Source organism: Triturus cristatus, chromosome 1_1 (genome assembly GCF_964204655.1).
Source record: "Triturus cristatus chromosome 1_1, aTriCri1.1, whole genome shotgun sequence".
Classification (NCBI taxonomy): Eukaryota; Metazoa; Chordata; class Amphibia; order Caudata; family Salamandridae; genus Triturus; species Triturus cristatus.
In genome coordinates, this window is record NC_140579.1 from 1,082,774,767 (window position 1) to 1,082,794,224 (window position 19,458).

The 19,458-nt window shown below is 43.4% G+C and overlaps 1 protein-coding gene across 1 annotated transcript in view; it reads left to right on the forward strand.

Moving 5' to 3' along the window:
- Positions 1-319: 319 nt before the first annotated feature.
- LOC146871592 (metabotropic glutamate receptor 4-like) overlaps positions 320-19,458 on the forward strand; it is a 2,887,050-nt gene continuing 2,867,911 nt past the window's right edge. The window contains exons 1-3 of the mRNA XM_085647231.1: positions 320-724; positions 887-942; positions 2,845-2,899. Of these exons, the coding sequence (XP_085503357.1) occupies positions 320-724; positions 887-942; positions 2,845-2,899 (516 nt within the window). The remainder of the gene's footprint in view (positions 725-886; positions 943-2,844; positions 2,900-19,458) is intronic.

The window sequence follows — 19,458 nt, forward strand, 5'->3', positions numbered from 1 at the left end:
AAGAGTAGTGAATAGTCGAAATTGGTTGTATTAGGCTGGTCTTAATAATTACGATGTTACAAAACAACACATTATGCTACTAAACTTTACGTTTTTAGCCCCAAAACAAAAGACAGACATGGTGCCTCGGTAGGACCAGGAAGATGTCTTAAATAAAGGACTAGGCTATGTACCCACTCCACCATTGGATCTTTTCAAACTACAGTGTGAAGTTGCGCAATTTTGAAGGACTCTAAAACTGAAAGCATTCTTTCAAAACAAAGAAGATAATCCCAATCTCGGTGACACTACTTTGAGACCTAAGTCAACTTTCTGTCCCATGAACCACCAGATCCCAATAGAGATCCAAACATTTGAACAAGCAATCATGAAAGAAATTAACGAGATTGATAAACAGGCTATAAAACCTTTTTTCAATACCACCATCAAAGAAAAGAAAGCCCTGGAAGAACTTAGACTACACAAAGACATCATCATCAAACCCACGGACAAAGGCGGTGGAATAGTAATTTTAGACAAAGAGAGCTACAATGAACAATGTCTCAAGTTATTATCGGACAACAAGTTCTACAAAGTCATCAATATAGATCCTACTTCTAGGTTGCAAAGGACAATTAACCTAATGGTGGAGGAAGCAGAGACCAACAGTTGGATCTCTAAGAATGAAGCTTCTTTTCTACGAACTGATTCACCACGAATACCCTATTTTTACTCTCTCCCTAAGGTACACAAAAACCAACGACCACCACCGGGACGTCCGATTGTATCCGGAATAGGTTCAATTCTTGAACCACTTTCCCAATTCGCCGATCAAAATCTTAGACCAATGGTACAACAAACCCCGACCTACCTAAAAGATACACGTGACCTTCTCAATCTTTTACAGGATCAAGTCTTTGTCAGCGAATCAATTATACTAGTATCCCTAGATGTCGAGAGTTTGTATACCAGTTTACCACAGCAGGAAACTCTAAGTACTCTTGAAGATCTACTATTCAAACAAAATTGGCCATACCACACACCCAGACCCTTTGTGTTGAAATGTTGTAGATTGGCCCTTACCGAGAACTATTTCGAATACAACGGCACACTTTACCAACAATGCCATGGTACTTCCATGTGAAGTACCTTTGCGCCGAGTGTGGCAGACCTCTACGTGAGCAATTTCGAGAGAACTCATATACAAAATGACAAGAACCCATTCCTTTCAAAAATTCACTTCTGGAAAAGATACATAGATGACGTCATCATGTTTTGGGAAGGTACAGAAGACAGCCTGCGCAATTTTCATGACTGGCTAAACACACGAGATCAGTGCCTCAAGTTCACTTTCAACGCCAATAAGGACCATCTAGACTTCCTCGATCTCAACATCTATATAGTCAATAATACCATCAAGACCAAAACCTTCTTCAAACCTACTACCAAAAACAGTCTCCTTTCATTCAATAGCTTTCATCCGCGCCCCCTCAGAGAAAATTTACCATACAGCCAATTTTTACGCCTCAAAAGGAACTGCAGTGAACTTAAAGAATACAAGGAACAAGCACAAGACCTCTGCACTAAACTTTCAAAACGCGACTACCCTTTCAGAATTGTCAATAAATGCCAAAAAAGAGTGAGAAATCAACCAAGAGAGAGCCTTCTTGAGACAACACCTAAAACTCGGTCGCCAGAACAACTGACATGTGTAACAACATACGACACAGCTAGCAATACAGTCAAGAAAATTATCAATAAAAATTTGCGCATACTGACATCAGGCAACCTGGATTGGCCCAAACCCCTTTTTGCAAATAAAAGAACAAAAAATGTCAAAGATATGTTAGTCCACACACGTCCTTTGGAACAAAAGACGAGCTCCATAACGAACACCCTATGGGGTATGCCACCAGTTACAGACCATTTTCCTTGTGGACATTGCTCTGTATGCCATCTCACAGAAACCATCAAATCTATCGAACTGACACCAAATTTAAAATGGACGATGAGACAACACACAAATTGCAATACAACTCATGCTATCTACATGATTACTTGCCCCTGTAAACTCAAATACATTGGCATGACTTGCAGCAAAGTCAAACAACGGATCTGTGAACACAGAAGCAATGTCAAGTGTAAACGAGGTACCACCAAGATGAGCAACCACTATATTGACCATCCACATACCCTCGATGACCTCAAATGGATTGTTCTAGAGACTTTGACCTCAACACCATCTAATGCAGAGAAATTACTATTTGAGAAAGAGCAAAGAAGGGTGCACCGATTAAAAACGAATCTCATAGGGTTGAATGACGACATTCCTTGGCTTAATGTCCTGTAAAAATAAAAACTGCGATTAATACAACATCCGATGCCCCCTAAATATGAACCCGAATTGAAAACCTAACTGGTTGTACCTAGAGCTCTTTAACTATACATAGCGCTGACTACCACACTTCATTACCCAAAATTTTGCGAATTTGCTTTTTGTCTGTTATTCTATTACCATAATTAGTATTCTAATATGTCCATATTTTCTTGATCTTAACTTTCCCAATTTACCTAGAGAACACTTCGTTAAATTAATAGTCTGTCCGCTGTTAACAGCGGTACCAACAGAAGAGTAGTCTTTCTTCCCTCCACACACTTCCCCCTTTAAATACACATAACCGGGCTGCATCACGCAACAGGAAGACAGCGTCAGCACAAGTCGTCCAACCTGCGAAATCCCGGTAGGAACAATCTACAGACGACAGCCTTCAGAGAAGACACGTAATGTTGTCTCATTGCTAATCCTTACTTTTAAACCCTGTCTCGTTGTTCCCTCTTACCTCCCCTATCCCCTCCCCTTTTCAGCAGTAGATACGCGTCCGTACCTATTTACCGAAGCCTTAAATACAAGCATCTGAAGGTACACAGACGACGCCATTTATTCATTTGTTTGTTTGTTCCCCCGTAACCACAGTGATTACACCGAAGCGCTACCGAGGCACCATGCCTGTCTTTTGTTTTGGGGCTAAAAACGTAAAGTTTAGTAGCATAATGTGTTGTTTTGTAACATCGTAATTATTAAGACCAGCCTAATACAACCAATTTCGACTATTCACTACTCTTTGCACGATAAGCGGCCATACTGACTAACATACCGATAAAGGTCCACATGTATTTATTTTTCCTTTTACCACCACGTATGTACTAAAATCGACACCAGTGAGTTCGATGAAAAGCGATCATATCAAATGCTAATTATGAGTACACATACAGATATCTTTTAGAAAGATTTGCCATATTAATACTTGCTTTTGTCTTGAAATATGTTTTACCACTAGCTGCGTGTTCGAACATCACTTGCATTTTATCTGAACTAGGCTGTATCCAAAAGATTTGCCATTTGACTTGCTTTACTAGTGAATCTACTACTATAGCACTGCTTTATCATTGGTTTCGACCTATGTCCTGCTAAACTCGTAAGGACTTCTATGTCTTTTTCCCCCCCTACTCTTTTCTCCACCATAGGCAAACACCTTCCTTGGTGCTCTACAGAATGACATTTGAACTCCGAATTTGATCTTGGGTAATATCCCTTTATTTCACCACCCACTCAACTTTCTTAAAGGTCCTGACGAAAGCCCCCCGACCCTTCGGGGTGAATTAAGGGCTGAAACATGTCGACCCATCACTCGGACTGACTGTGCAGTGGACTCATTATACGCCCTTTCTGCACACCCCCCCCCCCCCTTTTATTCTTTTCCCGCGCTCCAGACAAAAATAAAATACAGTCCAGGTAGCATGAGGAATTTACTTTTTTAATATTCTCTCACTTACCACGAGCACTTTATAACTGTTTTTATCTCTGATCACTACTGTAAATATCCAGTGGTTCCCTCCGGGTGGAGGAAGCATAAACAAAACCCAATGATGATGCTGTCACGTTTTTAGAAAATTAGGCGGAGAATCAAGATATACCGCCCTACGAACCGCTTAAACGTGAATGAGGGTTTTTGAAGGAATAGATGAAAAAACGCATAACCCTGGAAAACAGGTACAAGTGATCCATTCTATTTTTGATTATTGGGCACAGTGAATTATACACAGCCTACAGAGCTGCAGGGCGACCATCCAGACCGAGTGCCACGTGTATTCTTTCTTGACTTCAACGAATAGACCGACTGATATTTTCCCACTATTCGCCATTCTATTTTTGATTATTGACTACTTGCCGGAAGGTGAATGGACCGCATCCCCTTCTATCTCCCCTTATCTTGATTTAAATATAATTCACTGTGGCCACGTTCATCCACCAATTCATTCATTCATTCATCCATCTTCATTGATGCAAGGGAAATCCAATGTAATGTCTCTCAACTCTATAGAGTGGAAATTGGAAAGCACACAAGGTTGTTTGCTTTAAAGAATACGGACTGGCCAAGGGTGGATAATGAAGGAGAGTAGAAGATTAAAGAGAGATTTAGGATCTATTTGAAAATACATCAGAAAATATGCCCTGAGCCCTGCCAGAGCTCATTTGACATTTTAAAAGAAAATTGCTTAAAAAGATGCATGTCAAATAGGTGTGAGTTTTTTCGTAGTTCGATATGTGGAGCTAATATGGGGTAAGTCTTGAAAACAAATATGCTCATCTTTCTACATAAACAGATTAGCAGATATATCCTTGTAAAATGACATGTTGTGCTCACATGCAAGTACCTGGAGACTGTGCAATGTTGGGCTCGATAAGCTACGGGCACAGAGTAGATGGCATCTGGACCTGCCGTGTCCAGCATAGGCCCTGGGTCTATGCCAGATTGTCAAGATTCCAACAAAAGAAAACTCATCATACTGGAAGTCAGATACATGGCCATGGTTAGTTTGAAGGTCTGCCACAGATGCCACCCTCCTGGACCGCGTGTGGACATTCCAGGGTATGAGCTGCACCCCCCATGAAAACTCTCAAACTTATTTAGAGCCTGGCGGGTGGCTCTCCAGGTTAACAAAGACTTTGCCTCCTCTCCCCTGGCAGAGAGACTCCTACAATAGTTAGAGATTCACATCAGGCAGGGGGATTTCTGAGCCTTCGGTGGACCTGCTGTTGGGGTGGTTCCATTTACGGTAGGAAAGCTTTCCCGAGCAGGTGTCATGTTTGAATTTCCTGCTAGCATAGTTTTTGTTGTCTGAAAACAGACTTCGAAAGTAGCTTTCGTTTAAGAAAAGCAAAGACATTTGCCCTGAGGTCCTGGAGAAAGAGTGCGCTTGTTGGCCCCTGTGTACTTTTTATGATCACTGTGACCTGGCAGCGCTGTGGTGGACGGACCACCAGTTCAAGGGTTTCTACTGCTGGAGCACGCTGAGAATTGAAACCCAGCGCTTTCCCTGGCTCCAGCAGGGGAACCTCAAGTTTGGCAGAGCAGAAACATCAACATATGTGGTAGTGCTTCCACTCTACTAAACTCTCAGTGGCTGACCCCCTCTGGGGTTCACATTGTGGTCACATTCATTACATCAAATAAATCCTGGGAACATCAGCAAACATTTGCCATTTTCTGCCTTTAAAGAGTTACATAATATTTCGATTCCTTTGCTTCTCACTAATGAGAGAGAAAAGCTGGTTGATTGGATGAGTGTGGGTGTATTTAGAAATTCATTGCATTTATCACAAGCTAAAATATATTCTTGCTCCCTTTTCTCTGACCCTTGTGTCCCACATCCCACAATTGTTCTGTACACTCACTATATTACACCTATATGTGTCTTGATTTGTTTTAATATTATTACATTTGTATTTCATTTTTTATATTTAATTTCATGTTTAGTATCCATTAGAAATATGTATCAAATAGAAGTTGAGCATTTTTCGAAATTGGGTCCATCAAATAATTTCCTTTTGATTAGACTTCTATGGCTTTTAGGTGTTTTTATAGTTTTCTTGCCTGCTAGTACAATGTACACGGGAGGATTAATTTCATATTTCCATGTGAGTGGGTTGGTCACTCGACAATTCATACTAGCTCTAAGGGTGGGTGGTAAACTCCGTTCTGTCAGCGGATATAGTGGAGTTTTGACACTCCGCTCTCCGGTTTGAGCGTGAAGTTTGGTCAAAAATTCCGCAACCGCGGTGTGGTGGAGTTTACTGCCCAGAAATCATGTTTTGCTTGATCCTAATATGGCGATCATACAGACATTTGACCAGCCTCTGCTAACATGCCTCCTCAACATTCTGTACCAAGAACAAAATGGAGTAGGTCCCAGTGCCGATTTCAGAAACAGGCACTCAGCAAATAACCCTTTTGGAAAGCAGATTTTTTACCTCTTCTAGCACAGCCAGCCTTCGCAGCTTGGCACACGGAACAGGAGTCAGCCGAATCCCTGTATCCGGGGGAACCTGCCAAGAGTCGATCTTGTAACCATGTTCCACAGTGTGCAGGAGCCTGCGATCTGAAACATCCAGGCGCCAAACCGGAAGGAAATGACTGAGACCGCCTCCGACAGGCAAAGATCCCTCCTGACAGTGATTTCAGGGGCCCTTCTTGGCAGAACCTTAAGGAGTAGGGGCAATGTGCTTGGGAGAGAAACGCGGTTGGAAACACCTCCTACTTAAAGACTGACAGGGACTCCCGCTTTGGGGACCACCTGGAGGACCTATTCCAAGACTTACCAGAAGACAAAGACTTGGCAGAATAAGCAGAAAAAAGGCTCGCCCTTAGAGCCAAGTTCTCTGCAGCAAAAACCTTCTTAAGGCCAGAGTCCATCTTCTTATCGGTAGCATCGGTCGGGGTACAATCTTCCGACTGAATAGCAGTTTTACCTATCACAGTAGCCAGAATTGAGTCCAAACGCACAGTGTGGGGCAAGGGGTCATCACCCTCCAACAAGTACAGTTTCGGGAGGAAACGGGGGTCCTGAATCTTGTCCACCTCACGCCATTCCCTCATCACCATCTCCCGAACCGGACCCTTAAAAGGCATGCTGAACTGGGAGGGCTTCACATACTGCGGAGAAAGGGTCCCACCAATATCACCCGGCTGAAAAGGAGGAAACCCCAAATTGTCCCGCACATGCACCAAAATGTCCCACATATCATCCCTGGAGACAAATTTTCTGCCAAGGAGGTAGAATGATCCTCCTCATCCGAAGGGGACAACTCAGCACCCTGATCCATTGTCCGAGGCCGGATTGGACCCACCGGGAAAGGACGAGCCACCTCAATCATGCCCTGAACTTCCTCCCTGGACATGAGAGGTCCACCCCTCCCATCACGGCCTGGAACCCTAGGTCTTTTGGGGGGAACTTCAGACTGTCAAACCCTAAAACGAATAAAACAGAAAAGTAAGGGTGCGCTTTCTACTATTTGTTTCTGATATAGTACTTTGCTGTCCCGCAACAGTCTGCACCCCAAAATCAAAGCCTAAATATACAAAAACATCATCCTGGAGGCCACTTAGGTGTCATGAGTGGTACAGAGACCATCAACGGGAGTCATCGCCGTTTTTCAAAATAATTCATCATTTACAAAGAACTGTTGTTTTTTTACCTTAAAGTTGATTTCTTAAAGACATTATTTGCTAATTCATGTGTCATTGTTATATGTATTTTTATAGCATTTCACAAATTGCATTTTTATTGGTCATTAAGTAATGCACATTTGAGGAGTTCTCATGAAATCCTGTTTTTACGCTAATATGGCATTCGCGGCGCGTAGGTCTGGACACAGTTTTTTTTCCCATGTTTATTGTAGGAATGGGTTGGATGTCACATGTTTAGCTTCTATTGGCGTTATGTTTCAAAGGGATTGGGTGCACCTGGAGCACACGGAGGGGTTAAATCAGAATCTGTTTCCTTTATGCACATTTCCGGTTTTCAATTGAGGGAGTCACGTTGTTGGGCACGGTGTTGAAACATGGAAGCTATGGAATTATTTGGGATATATCGTAAGTTTACTTTTGGATTCTTTTCTGGTTTTCCTGAGTATAGTGTCGTATGGGGACCACTGCACGAAGCGCACATGTTTTCTTTAATTTTTTTCTCAGTATATTAAACATGCTCGGAGTATTATTTGATGGTGACTTTTTTTTTTTGTTAAACGGGGCACAGAAGTCACTTTTATGGGTGGGTTCTTGAGAGGAGACTATTGCATTGTTTATGGTTTTTTGGTACACGCACGTGTACATCGTTAAACGTTTTGAATAGATGGAAGATTTCTCATTTATATACTGTTTAAAAGTTTAGAAATTATTTAAAAATCACTGATGGCCTATTTTTACACTGCAGCTACCCCTGACGAAGAGCAAGGTGCCCGAAATGCATTGGGTGAGGGTGAATACACGCATGGTTACCTAAAATGATAAAGTGGATTGTAACGAGCCGTTGTAAAAGGCCTGGATTGGCATTTCTTCTGCACTTAAAGTTTGGAGCCACTTAGCCTCCATCGCAAACATCGAGATTAATGTTGAATAAATATGGACTGAATAAAAATAGATTACATTGGATTACTATTGTTGATTTGGAACTATGCTACCTAACGCAAATATGCATATCCGTCCGGTTTGAGGCTGAGCGCGATGGCGTAACAGTTTCAGTTTGGAATTTGAGACTTATCAGAGGACGAAGAGGACACCACATTGTTCCTCTTGAACAACCTCTTGCGATCCATGGTAGCAACATAATAAAGCTCTCCATTGCAAAAATCTAGATATAGGGCCAGAGAAACTCAGCCATATACCAATGGGGATTAGGTAGTAAAAAATCCTCCAATCAGAAACACCAAGATCATGGCAGGGAATATATAAAAATGCGGGGAACAACTCATCCTACCTGGTCTCCAGGATGCTCCTGCCCCAGGGGAGCCGGCTGCACTGCAACCGCGACCCATAACAGCCCCAGCTGCTCGAGGACCTCCGGGCTCCGTCACGACATCCTCCCGCTAGTGCCCGCTGCTCGGAAATGAAGAGCACCACAGGACACTCCGCCACGCGAGAACTCCGCCTGCAGCTCCACAGAGGCAGAGAACAGGAACTGAAGTCTCCTGGGCACTGCCACCGAGAGGAAAGACCAAAGGTATGTCTCACAGCAGGGAGACAAAAAATAACAGGAGGTGGTGAGGACAGGCGGTGTTTTTATACGCTGGAGGTGGGTCTGTGGGGAGGTGGAGGGGGCGCAGGTGGCACACAGGAGGCGCAGGGGGTGCGCAGGGAGTGCAGGGGGCATGGACGCTTCCAAGCCGGTGGAATATTGCTAGGAAAGAACACAGCACTTTGGGAACACTGAGAGAAACAGCAGCTCTTCCACCGGATCAGCTGGTGAGTCACAGCCCAGGCTCGTGGCCATACGGTTCTTGTTATTCACAAGAAGCTGCGTGCGTTACCCAGGAAGGTGGGAGGTGGATGGGGGAGACCACAGCTGTGTCTCTCCTGTGCCCCCGAGTTCCGTGGTGCTCATTCCGTCTCTGCCATGATGAGACATCTTGTTGCGCTTGGAGAGACCTTGCACTTTTGTGCAGTGCTTCTGGGGCTTGAGGGACAGATACATCCTTCAACAAGTAAGTATTTTCTGTCCCAGCAACTGTGAGGAACGAAGGCACCCGAAGCACTCTCCGATCGAGCAGCTCACGCATGCATCATCTGCACACCCAAATGTTGCCCTGGTATGCATACAACCATTTGAGGGGCAAAATAATAAGGGGTCAGTGGAGCAATATTCGTGAGGGGAGTACTTGTGAGTTGTGCTGGCGCGTAATGGTCCACACCTGAGTTTACAATGAGGATCAGCGAGGGATGGAGTAAGTCTGGAGAGTAAATTGACATTTCTGAGTGATGGTACAGATCTGCGCAGACACTCAGTGTTTGGGAGTAGTGGTGCGACTATCACCACGCAGCGAATGCTGCAAAGCGATGGTGCAAACCTGCATATGTACTGAGGATTCGTGAATGATGGTGCACATCCAAACATGCACTAAGAATTACTAAATTTGAGACACATCTCAGAATGCACTAAGGATGTAGAGTGGGGGTGGTGGATACCTGAACACTTGTGCAAGTGTAATATCTTGAGAGGGTTACTGAGTGATGGGACGAATCTGAGAATGTTTCTATGTTTATTGTCGATATTAACATGCACTAAAAGTAACTATTTGTGGCAATTGTAGGCATCAAGTAAAAATGTCCAAAATAAGATGCAAATAGGATTATGCAGTAAGCATAATCCTATTTGCATCTTGAGTACTAAGTATTGCTGAGTGATAGTGATGGGACATATCGAAACAGGCATTTCAGGCTTCTGAATGACTGGAATATGTGATAGTAGCAAAAAAAATGACAGAGCATGTGGTGCTTAAATGTTAATAATGATATACTGTGTCATTTGTAATATATATTGCCAAATACAAAATAAAGCCCCTACCTAGTAGTTTTGGCATTGATGTGAGATAGAAGGCTAAAAGTGCGAGAATACATCTTGATCTCAGTGAGGACCAACCCCTGAATACTACCATTGTTCACTCTGCCTTGACTCAGAATAACCACAGCTCTTCTTCGAAGGGTAGACCTACTGGCTTTGTCAATATTTGTTTATTAGGGGTGCTTATAGACTGGATGCTGTGTTACTCACAGACAGACGGTGTGCTCCTTTCAAAGAGGGGTTACAGGCAGGGGAATGTAGTACTCCAAGAGGGCAAACACAAGAGGATGACGGATGGAGCGCTGAAACTTTTCATACACTCACCCCCAGTCACAGATCTGGGTTGAATCTATCATCATTCTTTAGCTTACTTCACCACCTCAGGCCGCGTTCCATGTTCCATACAAACAGGAAGCGTTCCTTGCATGGGGTGGGTTTGGTAAGAGATACAGGCTGCGTGCCATGCTCCTTGCAGAGAGGAAGGGGTACTTGCAGGGAGGGGGATAAGAGATACAGGCTGTGTGCCATGCTCCTTGCAGAGAGGAAGGGGTACTTGCAGGGAGGGGGTTAAGAGATACAGGCTGTGCGCCATGCTCCTTGTAGAGAGGAAGGGGTACTTGCAGGGAGGGGGATAAGAGATACAGGCTGCGCCCCATGGTCCTTGCAGAGAGGAAGGGGTACTTGCAGGGAGGGGGATAAGAGATACATGCTGTGCGCCATGCTCCTTGCAGGGAGGAAGGGGTACTTGCAGGGAAGGGGATAAGAGATACAGGCTGTGCGCCATGCTCCTTGCAGAGAGGAAGGGGTACTTGCAGGGAGGGGGATAAGAGATACAGGCTGCGCCCCATGCTCCTTGCAGAGAGGAAGGGGTACTTGCAGGGAGGGGGTTAAGAGATACAGGCTGTGCGCCATGCTCCTTGCAGAGAGGAAGGGGTACTTGCAGGGAGGGGGATAAGAGATACAGACTGTGCGCCATGCTCCTTGCAGAGAGGAAGGGGTACTTGCAGGGAGGGGGATAAGAGATACAGGCTGTGCGCCATGCTCCTTGCAGAAGGGGTACTTGCAGGGAGGGGGATAAGAGATACAGGCTGTGCGCCATGCTCCTTGCAGAGAGGAAGCGTTCCTTGCACGGGTTGGGTTTGGTAAGAGATACAGTCTGTGCACCATGCTCCTTGCAGAGAGGAAGGGGTACTTGAAGAGAGGGGGATAAGAGATACAGGCTGTGCACCATGCTCCTTGCAGAGAGGAAGGGGTACTTGCAGGGAGGGGGATAAGAGATACAGGCTGTGCGCCATGCTCCTTGCAGAGGAAGGGGTACTTGCAGGGAGGGGGATAAGAGATACAGGCTGCGCCCCATGCTCCTTGCAGAGAGGAAGGGGTACTTGCAGGGAGGGGGATAAGAAATACAGGCTGTGCGCCATGCTCCTTGCAGAGAGGAAGGGGTACTTGCAGGGAGGGGGATAAGAGATACAGGCTGTGCGCCATGCTCCTTGCAGAGAGGAAGGGGTAATTGCAGGGAGGGGGATAAGAGATACAGGCTGTGCGCCATGCTCCTTGCAGAGAGGAAGGGTTACTTGCAGGGAGGGGGTTAAGAAATACAGGCTGTGCGCCATGCTCCTTGCAGAGAGGAAGGGGTACTTGCAGGGAGGGGGATAAGAGATACAGGCTGCGCTCCATGCTCCTTGCAGAGAGGAAGGGGTACTTGCAGGGAGGGGGATAAGAGATACAGGCTGCGCCCCATGCTCCTTGCAGAGAGGAAGGGGTACTTGCAGGGAGGGGGTTAAGAGATACAGGCTGTGCGCCATGCTCCTTGCAGAGAGGAAGGGGTACTTGCAGGGAGGGGGATAAGAGATACAGGCTGCGCCCCATGCTCCTTGCAGAGAGGAAGGGGTACTTGCAGGGAGGGGGATAAGAGATACAGGCTGTGCGCCATGCTCCTTGCAGAAGGGGTACTTGCAGGGAGGGGGATAAGAGATACAGGCTGTGCGCCATGCTCCTTGCAGAGGGGAAGCGTTCCTTGCACGGGTTGGGTTTGGTAAGAGATACAGTCTGCGTGCTATGCTCCTTGCAGACAGGAAGGGGTACTTGCACAGCGGTGGGGAGGGCTGTTGTGCTTTTTTAATGCTGGGAAGACGGTTCCTTGCACCGAGGAGTTGGCACGTGCTGCGGCCCACAGACAGCAGAGCATTGCTCACTTTCTTCTTGAATATGATAAACTCAGACAGTCCTGGGGCCTTGGCACACATTTTCAGAGCTCTTTGGAGATCCAGGTCAAGCGCCCACGAGGGAGCGCTGGTTTTGATGGTCAAGTAATTAGCTTCCTTTTCTCTTAAGTGCACAGCAGAATTGGCTGGCATCTGAAACTGACTTTTTGTCTCGTCTTCCTCTGGCTCAGCAGAAAGAAATGGCCAGTACCTGGGGGGATCTAACAGGTCTACCAATGTCAGGTAAGTACAAACGTCCTATTCTCAAAATCTGTTTTTCAAGGTGAATTGCGAGGAATACGTGCACTTCATCGCCATACATTGATGGGCGAGTCTGGCTGCATGATTGGCATCTCAGTAAAAGTACAAATTATTCAAACAGCAGTGGCCATTGATCTAGGCTCAAGTGAAAAGTATTAGATCCTTGAAGCTGTAGGTACCACTTAGCAGTATCAAAAGGAGACTGCACACATCCCCTTAGAGAAGGATGCTGGGTACTGGGTCTCCAATGGAAAGTTAGGACTTTTTCCCTTCTTGGGTGGTTAATTTAAATACCCAGGCCAAGCCCATGCCTGGCAATGTGGAGGATGTTTCTGATGCAGTATAACGCATGCACTGCCCTCACAGTGAAGGCGGATGGCCAATCACGGCCATTACTAGATTAGAAGTAATTATTTAACCAACATCTTAAAGAGCAGAATCGCATACATTAGGTGACAAATGTGGGAGTCTGATGTTTTAGTCAGGATTGCGTTTTATGTTGTGTTTGGCTTCTGTGGTTTGTGGTTGGGTTCTGGTACTTTCAATGGTTTCTTTCCATGAATTCCTCTGAGGTTTCATGGACTTTGACGGATGTATCACAGCCCTTTTAAAAGTAATGACTCACTATACATAGATCCCAATCCCATGTGAGATTCCCTAATGAGTGCAGGATGTTGGCATTGAGTCCAGCAAAGGGGTCCAGTTGACTGTCAGTGCTGAGATGATGGCTGCACAGTCTCAGGAATCCAAGGGCAAAAGGTATGGCCTGCTCCTCACCCATTATTATGACTTGTGGATGATCCAGCGTGAGACTGGGAATGGGGAATAACATTTACCAATATCCTCCCTGCGTCGCAGACCCAATGTTACACTAGCTAATTCACACACACATTCATTGGTGCGGTCCATAACACCAACACTCATACGTCTCTCTCACGAGTCTGCACACAGGAGGGATGAGTAATTCAAGCGCTGGACATGTGGGGGGGAAATACCTTATAACCTATAGGGAGAGAAAAGTTATTTTACAAAATATACATTAACATCTTTCGCCTATAGATCCCTAGTCCCAAACATCAAGGCACTCCACCCACTTGGTCAACGAACCAATTTAGTTGGATTGGTTGATGGTGATTTAGAACCAGTTAAAAGACATTTTAAGACTCAGAATCCTTATTTCCCTTAATAAACCACAAACTCATATTTCTTGTTAATCAATATTGGTTTATCTAAATTTTCATAATGATTAATATTTGCATTTGTCTCGTCAAAGTTTAGAATTTTTAGATTAATTCAAATAAATCGCAGAACATCATATTTACCTAATCTAGCTATCTGAAGTCCTCTAATTCATTGGCTCTGCACAACCAAAATTTGTCATAAATTGTCTGAAAAAGCAGGCCAAAGCTCAAAGTCAGCACGCTACAGTCCCAATTTATCAAAGGACCAGAAATCGTGCAAGCATCTATCATAGCCCGTGGATTTTTAGAAAAAGTTTGTAGTCATCAAGTGGTCAGGCAGCATCTGGATCTTCAGAAAAGGCGTCACAACGAACGAACGTGGAAAAATGATGAATGAAAAAGAAAGCGAGATCCGCACCCTCCCTATTCTGCTCCCCTTTTTTATAATAAGACAAGTCAAAGAAGATACAATTTTAAACTTTAGGACAGTCGTGATTGGCTGGTTGAGATCGTACGACTTATATTCCCAGATTTTCAGTACAGTTCGAGGGGTGAGGTCATTGGTCAGCAAAGTGTCGGCTTGTTCCGGTTTACTGTAAGGTTGATTGTTCCTGTGTCTTGGCGAATGTCCTGTTTCGTATCCTTGACCGGGGACACTTTGTGCAACGGTCGCTACGAAGTTTAGGAGATTTCTTGCACATGCGCAGCTCACTCCGCGCCTCATGAGACAGTGGCCACTTCTGCGTGTGGTGACAGCGGCCATATTAGATTTAGGCCCAGATGCAAACTTAAGCGAAACAAACACAAAAGAATAATTAATTCATAGTAATTATGATTCTAATGTTAACCCCTTGCTAATCCCTCTATGTGCTTTTATTTATCTAGCATATAGCGACATTTAAAGCAATTATATTCACCTTTTTCGATCCTCCTCGAGGGTGCAACATCACAAAGCAACATATATCATGCAGTATTCTATTACCACATATACTATTGTTAATATGCGTACCGATTTTAGTTACAAGAGTTATTTAGCCATGCAATTAGCAAATCCCATGTGTAGTTTAAGTATTAATAATGTTGATAATTATACATGCAACACTCGTTTAAAAATATTATAATTAATAGATTATATAATTAGTATTTTCATGTAAAAATAGAGGAGGTATACAACATTTTGCACTACCTGCTCCATCAACCCCCCCCTTTGGTGATTGTATCACCACAATATCTAACAGTTTGTAAATTTATTATGAAAAGAAAATGAATTCATAGAATTTTAGTTCACATTTCTGTTTCCCCAATTTCTTCTCCTCTTGCCTTTTTATACATACTATCTTTCATTTCTTCTAATTCTACTTCTTCAAATTCTCTTTCTCGTCTTTTATTTTCTTTCTTTCTTAAAGTTTCTCTCTTTAAATTTTTCTGTGTTTTCTTTCTTTTGCAACATAAACATCCTAGCCTTAAAACTAATACTAAAAAAAATTACACAGGTTAGTGGAAATAAGATTTTACCTATAAAAGTACTACCTAATTTTAATAGGAAATCTTTAATAGAAGATAATTTCTTTCCAATCTTTTCCCAAACACCTTCAACCTCCAGTGGTGCAATTTCCTCATGCAAATCAGTTATATTTTTAATATATGACTTTAGATCTTGACTTTCGTCCGGAATATAAGTACAACAATGTTGAACTTTCAGCATTCCACAGACTCCACCCTCTTTTGCCAAAATTATATCAAGGGCAAGTCGATTTTGCATTACCATGGTGCACATGGCAACCATTTCTGTATTTACCAATACAAATCATCCAGCGGTGCTTGTTGATAAGCGATCTACTGCTGTTGATAATTTTCTAATTTTATGTGCATTCAGAGATATTCCCACTGCTGGTATCAGTGCTCCAAAATTGTCTCCCACGATTTCTGACCAAGATTCTCTCTTTCTAGGTGCTAGTTGTCTACCTAACTCACGTACACCATCTCTTCCTCTTCCCACATGGAATATCTTTGGGAAAACCAGGCCCACATAACATGTGCCAAAACCAGTGATCTGGTAATCGATAATATGCTTTGTTCCCGCAGATAAAATATAACCCAGGAAAAACTGGATCATTTCCTCCTTTAAATCCCCATCCACCCATGATTCAATATGTATCATGGCAATCACTGTTACCTACAAAATAATTATCATATACAGTTTGATTCCTTCTAATACACAACTTTCCTTTCTGAGGCCAATCTAAAGCCATTGTTGGACTAGCTTCTCCTTTCAAATGTTTTTCCTTTTCAACACCCCAGACTGTCCTTTCCTCTCTTCCCTCAGATGCTTTCTTTTGCATTTTCAATCTCCTTTCTTCAACCATATCCAAGAACACTTTCTCCTCCTTCTTTAAACTACAAGTTAGATTATTTCTAAATATGGACTCTAATATTAATTCTTTAGTTTCTAAGAAAAAATTCACCTAATACCTTTGCAGGATTTACCTTATTTAATTTGTTAATTACAGGTACTTGTGAAAATATGTTATCTATTTCTGAAAAGTAATATTCTAATTTCCCTATTTTGTAAAACAAACTTGCTATTACACTACATGTTATTCCATACGTTACTGGGAGGTGATGTTAGGTCACTCCCTCAGATACAGATGCAGGTAACTGCATGCAGACGTAGCTGTCCCTCACGTCCATTGTCTTTACATATTCATATAATAATTTTGAAAATACATTGTTAGAGAAATCATTTATAGACCTGTCTTAATGTAGATAATTTCTATCTATATTAGTCGGATATACTTTCTGAAACTTTTCTACATTAGTTTTATTCTCACTATGTCCTTCTATTGTTTTTAGTGTAACTTTAAATGAGATCATCAAAGCCAAAACACTCCATAGAACCATTAGTAATCCTGTACAACAACACATTTTTAACCACCTTCTAAGAAATACACATTTAGGTTTTCAATTCTCTGTGTTTGCCATTTCGAAAAATGATCAGTGTCTTTTGACTTAGCCTCTTCCACTTCACAACTAGTTTTGTCTAACCCAAGGCTCTAAGCACCTACTTGGTTCTATCAGTTATGTCTTTTCCAGTAATTTATTTGTCTTTTCATTGGTATCACTTTTGGTCTTTTCAGTTTGGCATTTGATCGTCTTTCACTTTTCTTTCACATTCTTGATACAGAACTTCCTGAACATCCGTTTCTTCTCCAATGTCGGACAAGATAACTCTCAGGATTTCCGATTCTTCGTCTTCCTCAACCACTTCTGGTACAGTCACCTCTGGATTTTCTTGGCTATCCGCCTCTTCTTTTATTTCAGGCAGCGCCACATATGACCATTCCGGCGACTTATAGTTCTGGTTAGGTTTTCTTGTTCTCCTATTTTCTTCTGTTATCGTTTTTCCTTCGTCTTTCAACTTTTCTTGACTAGATACTTCATTCACTTGTTCAGCTCTAGACGAATTCACTTGTGTCAGTCGGTATCTTAATATCTTTATTTTGTTTGGCCAGATTTCATCTCCTGCTGATCTTTTCAATTTATTTCCTTTATCGTTCTTCTCAGCTCTCCATGCTCTTTTCCTCAGAACTCGACCTTCTGGTACTTCTTCATCACTGTCTTCTGATTCTGTTTCAACTTGACTTTTACTTTCAGCTGTTTTTCTTTCCACAATATCAAATAGGAGGAGGGACTAAGAGCAGTTAGAAAAAGGTCCTGAACCAATGCTCCTAAAAGACATACATTGTTCCAATGGATGGTTACAGTTCCTATAATGTAAGAGAGAAGTGACAGCCTGCAGGTAAGCTGTAGATAGAAGGGAATGTCGTAACCGGCAGTGCAACCGCACGGGTAGGTTTCCCCACGACGTAAGGCGTACAGTGATCATTACTCCGCGGCATTGCTGATGGAGCCCATCATCTAGGAGGAGAGGGCTGTGAACAGGATTGACGTATAAAAACGGATTCTGGACACTAACTGTCAAGCATACCAGACCTAGGTATCGAATGGGATTACGGGCAGTCTTTACCTGAAACCCATTTTCTAGCACACTTGTTCCGGTCCTGATGAAGCGCTCCGGGATCCATTAGGGACCATCCTACAGCGCGAAACATGTTGACCTCTCTTTAAATCACCTTTTATTAATACACCACACAGGTCGAGAGAAGTGGGACTTTTATTTGGTCTTGATTCCCCTCTCTAAACAGCACTACTGTGCATCTCCATCCCCGAGTATTTTTTAGCTTGGACCAGGGACCTCCTGATTAAAATATTTTAGGTTCCTGTTTCATTTTTAATCCTGCACTCACTAGCACATATCTACCCACACACCCTCACTCACAAATGCGGCAACTCCTTAAAAGAACTCCACCAGAAAGCCCCTAACCAAGGGCCCGTGAGGGACTGCAGCGCCACCCCCACGAGGAGCAACCGTGCCCAATGATGATGCTATACATCCGCGAGGGTGTGTGAGGGCAAACAGTACCACCACAAGGAGTACTCTCTCCTCACTTTGCACACTCACCCTACCTTTGGAGACATTCCCTTCTATCTACAGCTTACCTGCAGGCTGTCACTTCTCTCTTACATTATAGGAACTGTAACCATCCATTGGAACAATGTTTTTCTTTCCACCACTTCTTTTATTTTCCCTACTTCTGTCCCTCCTCGTGTTTCTTGCACACAATCTTCCTGCTGACTAAATGTCCCTTCTTCTAACTGGATATTTGAATTCCCTACAACTCCTCGGGGGTCTTCCGCAAAAATCTTTCCCTCACTTTCTGTATCTGTCACCTGACCATCTACTTTTGTTACTTCAGGTGGAATTTCTCTCAACTTTCCATCAGGAATTTATTTATCGAGAACTTCTTTAATTGTCTCTTCACTGCTTTTCAATTGTCCAGTATGTACTTGTGCTTGTTCAGTTTCTGAGTCTGAGCTGGTGTCTGAGATCTGCAATTTTCTTCTCAAGGGAATGTTCTCTGGGGCAATGGTCAAATTCGGTTCTGACTCCCTTTCAGAATTATGTCCTGTTCTAGTGTCTTCAGTATCTGATTCAGAGCTGGTTTCTGATTCTTCAAAATACACTCCTTCCTTGTTATCCACTGGGTTTGGAATTTGCAAGGTATGACTAGCATGGATCCAGTTCTTTATTCCTGCACACTTTACAGCTGTTGTTGTAGTTAAAATCACTTGTCGTGGTTTTTCCCAAAGTGGGACCAAACAGTTCCTTCTTCTGTGCACTTTAATTCTCACCCAGTCACCTGGGCTCAGATCATGAGCTGGCTTCTTTTCAAGGGTGGTGGCATCCGATCCAACCTGATGAAACACAGAATGTATGGTGTCAGCCAGCCCCTTACAGTAATCCAACACCAAGTCATCAGAGATAGGCAATAACTTGTTGACTGGTATGAATACATGCCTCATTGCTCTCCCCA